The 13,207-nt window shown below is 52.0% G+C and overlaps 4 protein-coding genes across 4 annotated transcripts; 2 read left to right on the top strand and 2 right to left on the bottom strand.

Moving 5' to 3' along the window:
- Positions 1 to 321: 321 nt before the first annotated feature.
- On the top strand, positions 322 to 2,589 carry ATEG_07868 (alpha-L-arabinofuranosidase A; the record flags this gene model as incomplete). Its single annotated transcript, XM_001216489.1, has 8 exons — positions 322 to 444; positions 497 to 952; positions 999 to 1,115; positions 1,162 to 1,351; positions 1,398 to 1,817; positions 1,865 to 2,019; positions 2,067 to 2,180; positions 2,242 to 2,589. The coding sequence occupies 8 exons, from the start codon at positions 322 to 324 to the stop codon at positions 2,587 to 2,589; spliced, it is 1,923 nt and encodes a 640-aa protein (XP_001216489.1).
- Positions 2,590 to 3,106: 517 nt separating this feature from the next.
- Positions 3,107 to 4,518, bottom strand: ATEG_07867 (putative choline transport protein; the record flags this gene model as incomplete). Its single annotated transcript, XM_001216488.1, has 4 exons — positions 3,107 to 3,142; positions 3,291 to 3,471; positions 3,529 to 3,877; positions 3,936 to 4,518. 4 exons carry the CDS (start codon positions 4,516 to 4,518, stop codon positions 3,107 to 3,109), a joined length of 1,149 nt encoding a protein of 382 aa, XP_001216488.1.
- An 825-nt stretch (positions 4,519 to 5,343) lies between these two features.
- ATEG_07866 (MDR family MFS transporter) lies at positions 5,344 to 7,063 on the bottom strand (the record flags this gene model as incomplete). Its single annotated transcript, XM_001216487.1, has 5 exons — positions 5,344 to 5,535; positions 5,607 to 5,749; positions 5,803 to 6,124; positions 6,173 to 6,696; positions 6,757 to 7,063. 5 exons carry the CDS (start codon positions 7,061 to 7,063, stop codon positions 5,344 to 5,346), a joined length of 1,488 nt encoding a protein of 495 aa, XP_001216487.1.
- Positions 7,064 to 9,783: 2,720 nt separating this feature from the next.
- ATEG_07865 (HET domain-containing protein) lies at positions 9,784 to 12,474 on the top strand (the record flags this gene model as incomplete). Its single annotated transcript, XM_001216486.1, has 2 exons — positions 9,784 to 11,911; positions 11,999 to 12,474. 2 exons carry the CDS (start codon positions 9,784 to 9,786, stop codon positions 12,472 to 12,474), a joined length of 2,604 nt encoding a protein of 867 aa, XP_001216486.1.
- Positions 12,475 to 13,207: the final 733 nt, after the last annotated feature.

Here is a 13,207-nt window from a genome sequence, read left to right as displayed (position 1 = left end):
CGGCCAATCTAATTCTCGACACCAGCCGAGCGACTCGAGCTACTGCAGCCCCCTGTTCCCCCTCAAGGACTTTTACTAGAAGAAGAAATAAATACCTCAATCTCCTGTGCGCTTGATGGTTTCACTGGTCTTTCACTGTTCCTCAATTACCCTATGTCCCGCCGTCAATTATGTGGGGTGTCCGGGGGAGGTGAGGGGATTCCAAGCTGCGATGCCCGCCACTATATAACATTCCTGGGATCATCCCATCCCGGGGTTTCGTCAATACCGTGCTAAGATCGACGGATTGCATCTTCAGCGAGCGCTAGCTGTGGAGGAATCATGGTGCTTCGCAAATTGCTCTTGCTGCCACTCCTGGCAGCCTGTGCTGCCGCCGTTGACATCTCCGTTGCATCCTCGGGGGGCAATTACACCACGAACCTGCAATATGGCATCATGGAGGAGGTATTTAGAACACAGGGCCAATGCATTCCATATTCATGACTGACATCTCTAGGAAATCAACCATTGCGGCGAAGGTGGTCTGTACGCCGAGCTGATCCGCAACCGCGCGTTCCAAGGAGGCTCGGTGTACCCGTCCACCTTGGATGGATGGGTACCCGTCAAGGGGTCCACCCTGGCTTTGCAGAACCTCAGCCACCCGCTGTCCTCGGCCTTGCCGACATCTGTTCGCGTCACCGGACACTCCAAGAGAACGGGTCTCACCAACCTCGGCTGGTGGGGTATCGATGTGCAGAAGCAGAAGTATACCGGGTCCTTCTACGTCAAGGGCTCTTACAACGGAGCATTCACCGCGACGCTGGAGTCCCAGGCGACGGGCGAGGTGTTTGCAAGCACCAAGATTCGCTCAAAGAGTACCCGTGGCGGATGGACACAACATGAGTTCACTCTCTTCCCACACAAGAATGCTCCAGACACGAAGAACACCTTTACCCTCACGTTTGATGCATCGGTAAGTACGTCTACATGGGTCTTAGGCTCAAAGGCTGACTTTCTAGAAAACCGCCGACGGGTCTCTGGACTTCAATCTCATCAGCCTGTTCCCTCCGACCTGGAACAACCGTCCCAACGGCCTCCGCAGGGACCTGATGCAGGCAATGAAAGACTTTAACCCGGTAGGTCGTGTGTCGAATATTTTCCTGTTCCCTGCTAATAGCATAGAAATTCCTCCGATTCCCCGGTGGCAACAACCTTGAAGGCAACTTCATCGACGGCCGCTGGAAATGGAACGAGACCATCGGTCCCCTCAAGGACCGTCCCGGGCGTGCGACCACCTGGAGCTACCAAGAAACCGGTGGCATGGGTCTCGTCGAGTACATGGAGTGGTGTGATGACTTGGAGCTCGAGCCTAGTACGTCCTGAAGAACCGTGTTCCACTCATCTCTAACCTCCAATAGTTCTTGCAGTCTGGGGAGGCATGGCCTTGAACGGCGACCTCATCCCCGAAGACGAGCTGCATGTGTTCGTGCAAGATGCCCTGAACGAACTCGAGTTCCTCATGGGCTCGGTAGACACGGAGTACGGTGCTCTGCGGGCGTCGATCGGCCACCCGGAGCCATGGACCATCCGATATGTCGAAATCGGCAACGAGGATAACCTGAACAACGGATTGGCCTCGTACAAAGCCTACCGATTCCAGATGTTCTACGACGCCATCAAGGCCAAGTACCCCGACATGACCGTCATCGCCTCCACCATCGACATGACCCTCCCCGGCGACGCGGGCGGCGACTACCATCTGTACGATATTCCGGATTACTTTGTTTCACGGTTCAACTTCTTCGACCAGATGAGCCCGGACCATCCCATCCTGCTGGGTAAGCGTCCCAACCATTAGTCATGTTGGGCTACTAACAGCACATAGGCGAGATCGCGGCCACGGAATTCAACAACGGAAAGGGCATCGACTGGAGCGATACCAACTTCTCGCTGTACCCCTGGTGGATCGGAACAGTCGCCGAAGGCGTGTTCCTTATCGGAGCGGAACGCAACGCAGACAAGATAATCGGAACAACCTACGTGAGCACCCATACAAGATACACCAATCACGGAACAGTCGCTGACAGTGCCAGGCCCCCTTCATGATGAACCTAGATAGCTACCAGTGGTCGCCGACCTTCCTCGCGTTCAACGCGGACCCGTCTCAAACCGCCCGCTCGACCAGCTGGCACCTGTACAATGTACGTCCCAGAGGCACCGAATAATTGTTCGGAATTCCCGCCCGCTAACACAGCTGAATAGCTCTTCTCCCACTCCCACATGACCAACACGCTCCCCACGTCCTCTGAGACCCCCTTCGGACCTCTGTACTACGTGGCCGGCCTGAACAACGAGACGCAGTCGCACATCTTCAAGGCCGCCGTGTACAACAGTACCAGCGACGTGCCTGTTTCTTTGACCTTTGACGGGGTCAAGGCCGGATCGACCGCCGAGTTGACCGTGCTGACTGCGCCGGATGCGTTTGCTATGAATGAAGTTGGTGGGAAGAATCTTGTCAAGCAGACGGTTTCGAAGCTCAAGGCTGGTGCTGGGGGAGCATTCAGATTTAGTCTGCCGAACTTGAGTGTTGCCGTTCTGCAGACTAAGTAGATGGGTTGCGGCTGTCGCATACATTATCTAGACTACAAAGATACTAGCTAGAGCTTGCATCTATACTAGATATTACAAGCGTCTCATTTAGTGAACAATGCTCTTGCACAGAAACATAGCATTTGAACAATACATTCTCCAGGATACAGATTCGTAAGAGATATTCACAGCTCCAGCCGAGGACCATGGTACCACTTCCGGGCATACACAAACCAGTTGATCACACCCAATATCAGCATAACAACCAGAACAACAGCGGCATAGTCTAAACGACATTCGTTAGTTGATGAGCACAACGGCGGGTCTATATTGGACATACTCATATTCCCACCCGTAACTGGCAACGACGTCGGGAAGCAAAAGAACACGGTGATGACGATCGCCCACACGATTGTCATCGCGTTGACGACGTATCCCACAACGTTTGGGAGCTTGAATGGCCGTGTCGGTGGGAGAAACGTGCTCGAACGACGACGGACGAGGAGGAGGGCGGCAGGAACTGCGAAGGATATCTGCGCTACCATGACCGTTGATCCGATGAAGGCATTGAAAGCTGTATCAGGGGTTAGTGGCTGTCGTCGTCTTCTATAAGAAGGAATACACTCACCCGTCGAAGAACAAACATATACAATCCCCACGAGTCCCACGAGCACACCATCCAAGATGACGGAGTACACGGGGACCCCTAACGAAGGACTCACGGAAACGAGTTTCCGCGAGAAGAAGAGCGCCTCGTCACGGGCAAACGACCAGGTCAGTCGCGATGAGGTTTGATGCACGGCGTTCAGGGCGACGCAGGAGACGACGAAGGTCGCCGCCATAAAGACCGTCGCGGCGGCTGGGGATTGCGTAGCCTTCTCCCAGATATAATAAATTGGATATCTGTCGGATTCGTTAGTGGTCTTTCTCTGTCGTGCTCAATGAAGGGACAGGGCATACCCAGTGGGCGTGTCCAATGATGCCGACACGTCGGCGAAACTGTAGATGATACCAATGGCAAAGGGAAAGGCTGTGAAGAAGCCGACGATGACGGTGACGACGACAGCCTTGGGGACGATGCGCTCCGGCTCCAGACACTCTTCCGCGAGATGGAGGGTGGCATCTAGACCGGAGAGCATGAATTGTGGCGTGGACAGCCCGGTCAGGAAGGAGATACCGTCGGGCCAGCCGCCGGAGCCGTTGACAAAGTGTGACCAGACGTCTTTGGAGTTGATTTCGGTGGATGAGCGGGCCGGACAGGCGATTGTGATGACGATGAAGGTGGCTAGAGAGAGGATGACTGTATGCCCTGTGTGAGTCTTGGTTCCAAGGGGATGATGGTGAGAGATGGGACGGGGTGGACTTACAGCCAGCATTGTATACCCACAAGGTCTTGTTGGTCAAGAAGATGTTGTACACCACCACCACAGCGTTGAATAGCTCATACACTAGGAACAGATGCCAGGCCTTCGCCTCGTAGGTGGGCTGCCATCTGATCACGATGGCCATGAGGGCCTGCGTGGCTGCGATACAGATCGAGGCCCCCAGCGTAATCCAGGAAAAGACTGCCGCAAGACCGCTGAAATAGGAGAGCCCACGGCTCCATCTCCGGGACGCCAAGATGGATGTGAAGTGGTACTGTCCCCCAGCCGTGGGATAGACGCTGGCTAGCTCGGCGAGCGTGAGACCGGTGCAGAGCATGGCCACCGTGACGGCGATGATACCATACAACAGCGACACCGCTCCTCCCGACTTGATGGCAATGGCAAAACTGGCCGCAATGGCGACCCAGCTGTTGGTAATGTTATAGCCGACGGCGATGATGCTGAGGATACTGAATTTCCGCTTCATGGGCATCTCCAGATTGCCCGTGACGGCAACCTGGCCTTTGGCCAGTTCCACTTCAAGCTCATTCTTGTCCGTCGACTGTTTTCTCTTGTCTCCATCCATAGTTCGTATATGGGGTAGAATATGGGTAGAATGTGAGTGGGAAGGGGGAAAGGACCAGACGACCTACCCCAGGGAAGGCTTGTATATTTCAATGGCCCATGGGCCACGATATGGGGCAGACAGAGCGTCATCGTCTCCTACTCACGACCATCAACCATTGGCTAAAGCCCAGATCAGGGCTGGTGAAACCGACTACATAATGCGAAGGCGGAGATGATAAGCTGTCGGAATGCTTATCGAGGTTCCGAGATACTTTATCAGAGGGGTCTATGTCAATCGGGGCAAGGCTTGTCCAGCAACCGGCAGCAGAATTCGGCATGACGAGCACTGAATATGGGCAAAGGCTGGGGGTTCGGAACCAGAGCGGAACTGTACGTGGGCGACGGTGGACGGGCTGGTGCTGTTGGACTGAGAGTGGCTGAGATAAACTTTCAACGTGGGCTTCCCCGCACATTGGACCCCAGAATCAGCAGGAACCGGGGGAATCTTCACGACTTATAAACCGCCTCGGGCTGAATGGCAATTAAGCTGCGGATCTTCCGCAATTCATTCCGAGCCAACTCGTTCTGCTGAGGAGGTGGCGTCGTGGGGGATCCTCGGTAATGTCTTCTCTCCGCATCGCGGAATAAAGCACCAACTCATGGTCTGAATTCCACTAGTCTAACTGTATATGAGATCGTTCTAAGACGAATATCCTAGTACCCACAGAGCTTGTCCAGAGCTCTCCTCCGCTCCACTTCCGAACCTACCTGACTACTTCTCTCATCTAACCCCACGAGGTGGGAACTGGCCGTTACGTGGCCAGGCTTGACACAGGTGCACGGATTATGCATCATTCGAGCGATGCAGACCTTTGCCCTTGGTGAACAGGGCGGCAATGACGGCTACGAACCCAAAGCTCGCCGATGCCAGGAAGGACAGTCGAATGCCTCGATAGTACACCAATCTTGCAGCCATCTGGATGTCCGGGGGTAGACTGTGGATCGCCGATACCGAGTGACGAATATCATCAATGATCTAAATGAAAGGTGCAATTTTGATCAGCCATTGCTTCCACTAAAAGGTGCACGCAACGAGAGGAATGTTACTTTCCATTTGTCTGGTATTCCACTCAAGGCCTCAGCGAGGCCTGAGCGCAAGGTATTCTGTACAATCGTCGAAGTGATTGCCACGCCCCACACGGTGCCCAGGGAGCGCACCAAGTAGACGGTGGATGCGGATACTGCATGGTCTGCAAGTTGTGAGATTTTTGCTCTTCTTGCTTTATCAAAGGCCGATACGTACCGGCATGGTCGAATGCAGCAAGGAAGGTGAAAAGAATTCCGGGATACACAATACCCTGGCCGAGACTGGCGGGAATGACGTAGGCAAAGTACTTCCACGGCGCGTCGTTGAATTGTATGAACATGACCATCAAGTTGCCAACGCACATGAGCAGGGTTCCAGCACGTACGAGATACGCAAGCTTTCCCCAACGAGACATGACAATGCCAGAAATGAGTCCTCCAATTGGAGTAGCAAGTGACGGCACTGCCAGTCTGGCGCCGGCCTTGGTGGCAGATTCCAATAGGATCACCTGAAACAAGAGTGGGAGTGTAAATAGGAACTGTTGCTGTTAGTGCAATCCCGTTAAATCCCAGAACAGTATACTCACCGCATATGCAGCCATTCCGACGCAGACATTGGCAATTTGCGTCGCGACGGGTAGGACCCCACGCAGCATCCGAGGAGGGATGAGAGGAATGGCGCTCGTCTTGGCTTCAATCCGCATGAAGAGGCCTAGGAGAACGACACTACCAACAAGGGACAGAATGACCCAAACGTTGGACCAGGGAAGCTCATTCCCGCCCAGGCTCAGGCCAATTAATTGACTAGAGAGGCCGAGAATCAGGAAGAGGGCTCCAGAAAAGTCGACGACCTTCCAAACAGCGCGAAAACCTTGGGCTTGTTCAATCACCTCCGACTTCTGAGGGAGGTGTATGACCAAGTGACCTGTGACCAGGGCGAGAAGTCCGACCGGAACCTGCATCAGAAAACACCATCTCCACCCGACGGTATCTACAATCGAGCCACCGAACGCGGCACCGCAAATTGACCCGAAGCCATGCATGCCATTCTGCAGCGCTTGGTACATGCCACGACGACGAAAAGGAATGAGATCTGAGTTTACGATGGTGGCTGAGATAGAGTTAGATATAGTAGGTCACAACGCTGCTCTGTCAGGGGACGATGACATACCCATGGTCATGAGCCCGCCGCCGCCAATGCCCGTCAAAGCTCTCATGAGGTTTAGAACGGCAATATCGTTGGCAACGCCGCAGCCCAAGCAGCCAACCATGAAGGTAATTGTGGCAGTGAAGAAGGATGTGCGGCGACCAAAGATGTCGGAGAAGCGACCGTACAGAGGTTGAAAGGCGGTACTGGTGATCAGATAGGATGTCGTCAACCAGGAGGCTGTGTTGGCAGCATTGAACTCGGAACTGATCACGGCATAAGTTGAGGCGGTAATGGTACCGTCGAAGCCCGAGAGGAAGACGTTTGACATGATGGCTGCGTCGGTTAGTCTTGATTGACGGCATATAGGTTATGATGATAAAAACAACGAACCGATTTGAATCCACACGAATCCCCTCGGTGGTTTCCAGGCAGCTTCCTCAGGATGCAAGAGCGGCTGCTCCTCGTGTGGCGTCCCGGGCTCGACATCATCCCCAGACTGCGCCTGGGTAGAGGTATACTGTTGCGCGGATGAGCGCATGGCGGAGTTGTTGTAAGTGAGCGTTCAACTAATAATCCTAGAGTACAGTAAACCGTAGGGCGCTGTACTTGAAGGTCGATAATGTCCGTAGATGATATTTGAATGAAGAGAAGAAATGTATCTCTGCGGGGAAGCGACTCTATAAAAGCAGAAGAAAAAACGAAGACTGTGCGGATGTACCTGACCCACTCTTCCCTGTATAAACCTGCTAATTGGCTAATGTTGACAGGGCGGGGACCCAACGTGGCAGGTGTCAGGGACAATCTCTTGCCCTTCACCAATCATACTTGCCCTACGACATCGAGCCCCGCAATGGCACAATCCATCAGATGTCATTGGTTGCAGATATCGTTTTGATATCGAAAATCCTCAATCGAGAGAACAATATCCCAACTGCATTTTCTATATAGTCCGAGATGAATAGGTGTAAAGCTAGTCGTCATAGTGCGTATAGAGAAGCAGCTAACTTTCTAATAAGCAGTGTTCAATAATCCCGCATGTCGTGTCATGAATCGAGTATACAGTCATACAATATATCTATGGCTCTATGCTCATACTCCTCAATCATCTAAGCTTCAAATGGACACATCATGTGCAAGTACATGACTGTAGACAGATATCTTTAATATTGTTTCCCTACATCTCTCTGTTACTCTTCTCTGTCTGGAATAATTCATATGGCCGACAAGTATGGAGTAAGTCACCTATCTCCTCTTCTGTTAGGACGGACTTCTTCTTTCCGCGTCCTAATTGCATGGCGGCGAGATTGCTTAATGACTCCAAATATCCATCCACCGAGCTGTGGATCGTGAAATTCTGGATTGCTTCTCCATGGTATGTAAGGTAACATTCAACCATCGGTGTGGTCTCAAGTCTCTTTTTTCTTATGATCACTAGACCGACCTCCCTCACAAGCCTCAAAGTGGGAAAAGTCCTCCTGAAACATACGATAAGAATCGCCCTGTCCGGATGATTGGTTAAGTATCAGGAAGCAAAAATTAGACATATTCTTTTCAAGAAACAGAGTTCTCACGGAGTCTACAACGATACTGTCTGGAGCATGCATTCGGGCTATTTACTGATCCAGGTTCCCACCCACAAGAAGTCTACCGACCGTTCAGACCCGTTCCTTGCATGAAAGAAAGAAAGAAAGAAAGAAAGAAAGAAAGAAACGAGATGTACCCCTATTTCCAGCCACTCATCGCCGCAACAACTCGTGAGACATTGGAGATTGATTCGTTGCCGTACTACTGCATCGGTGGGACAGGGACGCACTATCTGGTGAGAGATGCCCTGGGGAACCCAGTTTATCCTCAAAATATGCGTCTCCCCAGCCGGATCCTTGGTCTCTTATCCAAGGCCAAGGCCCCAGGTATGACATCAAGTTATGAGGTCCAACGGCATATCGAGCTTTGTGGATACGGCGGGAAATGGTTCGACTGTAAAGATGTGGAAGGGTACCTGTGGATCTGAAGAGCTCAACCATATTTTCTGCCATAGCCTCTCCGCAGCATTATCCATCGCCGGCTACCGTGTCCCAGACAGCTCCGGTAGATTGTCAGGATGTCACTTACCGGCTCATGGCGCCTTCTTTGGATGTGTCGTTAGTCATTAGTGCTCCCAACAACTTGTCGAACAGCATTGCGAACGGAAGTGGTATTCAAGAAATCCCAGTTGGTGCGCTGAACTACATAGGCACTCGGTAAATGTCCTAGAGAGCTAACAAAATACAGCGATTACAGCGTCCGAAACCCATCATATTGTGAAAATCAGCACCGCCTACTAATCTTAATATCGAATCGTTTTTTACAGGTGAGTATGTCGCGCTCTAAAGTCTGGAATAGCGACTAAGTTGTGCAGGGCCGCTTTGCGGTGTCGTTATCTTAGGACGTATCCCTGGCCTCAGACGGTCCGACGTTATACGAGCTTCCAAAGCCTCGTTGATTGTGCAAGGCCCATCTTGACATTAGCAAAAAAGCCACGGTCACGCGTCGAACTTGCTTACCGATGCGCCATCAATAGCTGCACGTTCTATTATAGCCTTATCAAACTGCGGCTCCCAGAATGCGAATAAGATCACCTACCAAGAGGCCCGTGTGTCTCGTTGCAGATACACAGGGTCTTACAGGGAATCATTCATCTCCAATGGGACCATCATCTTTCCAAAGCCACGGCGCAGTCATCTTCTTAAGTCAAAGCGTTCCATTCAGTCAACCCTATGGATGTTAGAATGAATGGAAGGCAAGCTCCCCTGTACCGCTTTAAAAGTGGCGGTGTCCGTATCACTTATACACAGATAGGCGGCTCATGTGCCCTCAACACGAAGGCTGAAAAGCCGTGGCTGACAGGAATGTTGTCGGAGTAGGAAAATTTAGGCGAGCGAGCCAATATATCATAATCGAACGAGTGCGCTCTGCGAATAGATATATGCCACTGAGGTCTCACTCAACCTGCTTAAAGATACGGCTATGCTAACCTGGCTCCGTTTCATATCCCCGGAAAGAAGCAGAATGGTCTATCAGAACCTCCCCCTCGGCCTGGACCAGATCCGCCTGATTACACTCGAACCTACAGCATCAGTCCAAGGTGATGATGACCCCATCCGCTGTCGACTTGAAGTGATAGACCTACCCACCCGACAGGCAGTCCGCCCGGATAATCTGCCAGCAAATTACATTGACTGCGAGCGCTGGGTAACGAGCCCGCCGCAGGAACGGGCTAGGGACGATATGATACAGTACTTCCAAGAATCTCTAGAGCAGAATGAAACTGACACGATGCGGCTTGCGCGAGACGTAGCCAACGGCATTCGTCGCATCATTGGTCAACCAAGTCTCACGAAGGACGACATCATTATTCCAATTCTTTCGCTTAGGAGCCTGCTAGATATGGATGATATAATCAGCGGCATAGAGAATCAGGAGCTCCATCATAGCTTCGAGATGCGGTGGCCGATAGATGACGACGATGAGCTCTTGCCTGCTGAGGAAGGATACACAGCTCGGGCGCAATTGGAGGAGATTCCTCGATATTATCACCCTCAAGCCGAAGAGGCAGATTCGTTGCCATGCACCATCGACCCAAATAACTATATGGCCATGTCCTACGCCTGGGGCGACAGTAACGGACCAAAAAGTACAGTTTACGTGAACGGTCATCCCGTCACGGTGGGGCACAACCTTGAGGCGGGCCTACGTCGATTTCGTGCAATGGAGTACTTTCAAAAAGGTGGGAAGCTATGGGTTGACTCGCTCTGTATCAACCAAGATGACCCAGTTGAGAAGGCAGCACAGGTTCAACATATGGGAAGGATATACAACCAGGCCGGAAACATCATTGTGTGGCTCGGGGAGAGCGACGATACAAGTGATCTGGCCATCTCCGTCCTCGAGAATCTTAGCAAAATGCAACGAGCGGAGTATATCGAGATATTCGACAATGCTGACCCCGTCCTCGCGACAGCCTGGAGGGAGATTGCACAACTACGTTCGAAGAGTGCACTTCGACGGTTTATCCGCAAGATGGCGCGGCATGGGCAGATTTATGTTTCTGAACTGCTCGAAGGTGAATCAGTATCCAGGTTTCTCAATCGCCTTTATTGGCGACGGCTCTGGGTCATACAGGAGTTGGCTAATGGCAGGGCTGGAATGCCCCTGGTCTGCGGATCGCGTGTAACCCAGTGGCGGTACATCCGCGATGCTGTGATTGCTTATACGGAACTCCTCACTTCCTGTCAAACGGGGACTTCTCGGGGTTCCCTGAATGATCATATCGCCTTTCATATTGCAACAATTGCGAAGCTCGAAATCCGGTCTCACCGCAGGACTCTACCAGAGATCGACCAGAGAATCACCTTACCCTTCCGTTCAGCCCCAGAGCCAGACCAAGCTCTCCAGATAGGATCGGGTCTTCGAGAGGCACTGATCCTGGCGTCTAATGCGGAGGCTCAGGAACCAAGAGACAGGGTGTATGGCATGCTACATATTCCATCCCTTCCAGATCTTGGCATCGAGGTCGACTATTCCAAGTCGCTGGTTCGGATTTACAAAGAGTTTGCCGAGGCGTGTATTCGCAAAGGCTCACCGCGCGATGTCCTCTTTCTTCTCGACGGACGAGGACTGTCTCCAGGAGCGGCTGATGTCACTGTCGACGATGCCCTGCTTCTTCCCTCTTGGGTTCCTGACTTTGGAGCCAGCCTGACATCTCGGCCCGGCATGATAGAGGGCGACTGGTATGCGAGCAGAAACTCTGCGTCGTTTCAGCGTATCACAGATGTGACATTTGGCTTTTGCCCACCGGACCTTACCGATGACCAACTCCACATGCATGGGTTTGTAGCTGATATGGTAGTTGGTGTTGGTGCATTGAATCCTCTTGATTCGGATCTCGATTCTACACCCTGGCCGACTGGCTTCCGAAAAGGGATCGTGCAGCCAGGACCTGTGGAGATGGATAAAAACCTGGCTGATGTTCTCCATTCGATGACCAATGGCTACGATGCCTCTGGTGCATGTCAGCCAGGTGAGACGTCCATGGCATCGCGAACTTTGAGTGTTGATTGGGTCTTGGTTGCTGGTTCGATGGTTGGTGGTTCCAAAGCAGGACTACGTCACACAAGTCTCCTGAACTCGTTTCCTGGTATGTCACTTCCAACCAGGCGTCAGGCTTCCAGAAGAAGCTTCGCAGGTATATGAGGTTGGATTTCGCTGCTGACCATTACAATAGCCCGGGAACCAGCCTCCAATAGCCGTGACTACCGTAACTGGCATTTCATCCACAGCAATGCAGAGTTCCTGATTCAGGGGAAACCATTAAAGTCATACGTCTCGTTTCGCGATGTTCCTCCCGACAGTGACAGCGACGACAGTGATGACTCGTCCAAGGCACCTTCAGATACCGCATTCTCGGCCGCACGACAGGCTATGACATTTCGGACTCGTAATCGCCGCCTGATTTCAACGGCTTCGGGGCTTCTCGGACTCGCGCCCGCCGCGGCCCAGCCGGGTGACTGCATACTCATTATCATGAACCATGGCGTTCCGATTGTCGCACGGCCGGCCGAGATCCGAACTCGTCGCGACAGGCCTGTTGTTGCGTGGCGGATCATCGGAGAATGCTTTGTCGACGGAATGATGGAGGGAGAAATGCTTCATAAGCACATCGATGGATCACGGCTACCGGATTACCTTGTTTTCATTTGAAGTTGAATAAATGTCGCCTCTCATTCCAATATCACCATATGACATCCTCTGTAGTCTTCTTGAATGGTCTGTTTTCTGGTGATTGGATGGCGAGCATATGACACATCAGGGATCTGTTGCTGATCTGCACAGTCGATCCATTCGGCGATCGATACATAAGAATGACTGTATCACACAAGGTCAAACAGGAATCTCCTGGAATGATTCTGATGAGTGGGAACTTTCTTTGTCGGTCAGTCGATGTGCATGCTTAAGTAGAACAGATGCCTACATATAGCAAGTCTCGGCTTGAAGAAAATCCTGATATTGAGCAATGAGGTTTGACCTGTCACGAACATGGACCACCCACCATGCATGTCTTGGACGAGCAAACACGCGAGAAAAATGTCCGAACCCCGTGGAGGGAGACTCTGGGCATGTAATAATTCATCAAGTGACCCCTATACTACTACCATGGATATTACTACAAGTATTGTCAACCCCGAATCTCTCCGAGACATTGTATGGGATAAAGGTATTTTAAGGGGCCTGAGCTAACCCAGAAAGGCCAGAAAGATCCGGGGAAGATGGTGATTAGTAGTGGTGGGCCCTGACCCGTTGGCTGTCAAGACGCAAATGGGGCAATACGACGGATACGACGCCAATCAGAGAGTAAGGTAGTGGAGTTCTACCTTATCCAGCAAATGCCCGATTCAGACTTATCATCAGGTGATTCATGCAGCTGTCTACCTAC

This window comes from Aspergillus terreus, genomic scaffold (assembly GCF_000149615.1).
Source record: "Aspergillus terreus NIH2624 scaffold_11 genomic scaffold, whole genome shotgun sequence".
Lineage (NCBI taxonomy): Eukaryota > Fungi > Ascomycota > Eurotiomycetes > Eurotiales > Aspergillaceae > Aspergillus > Aspergillus terreus.
This window is presented reverse-complemented; position numbering and strand designations above follow the sequence as displayed.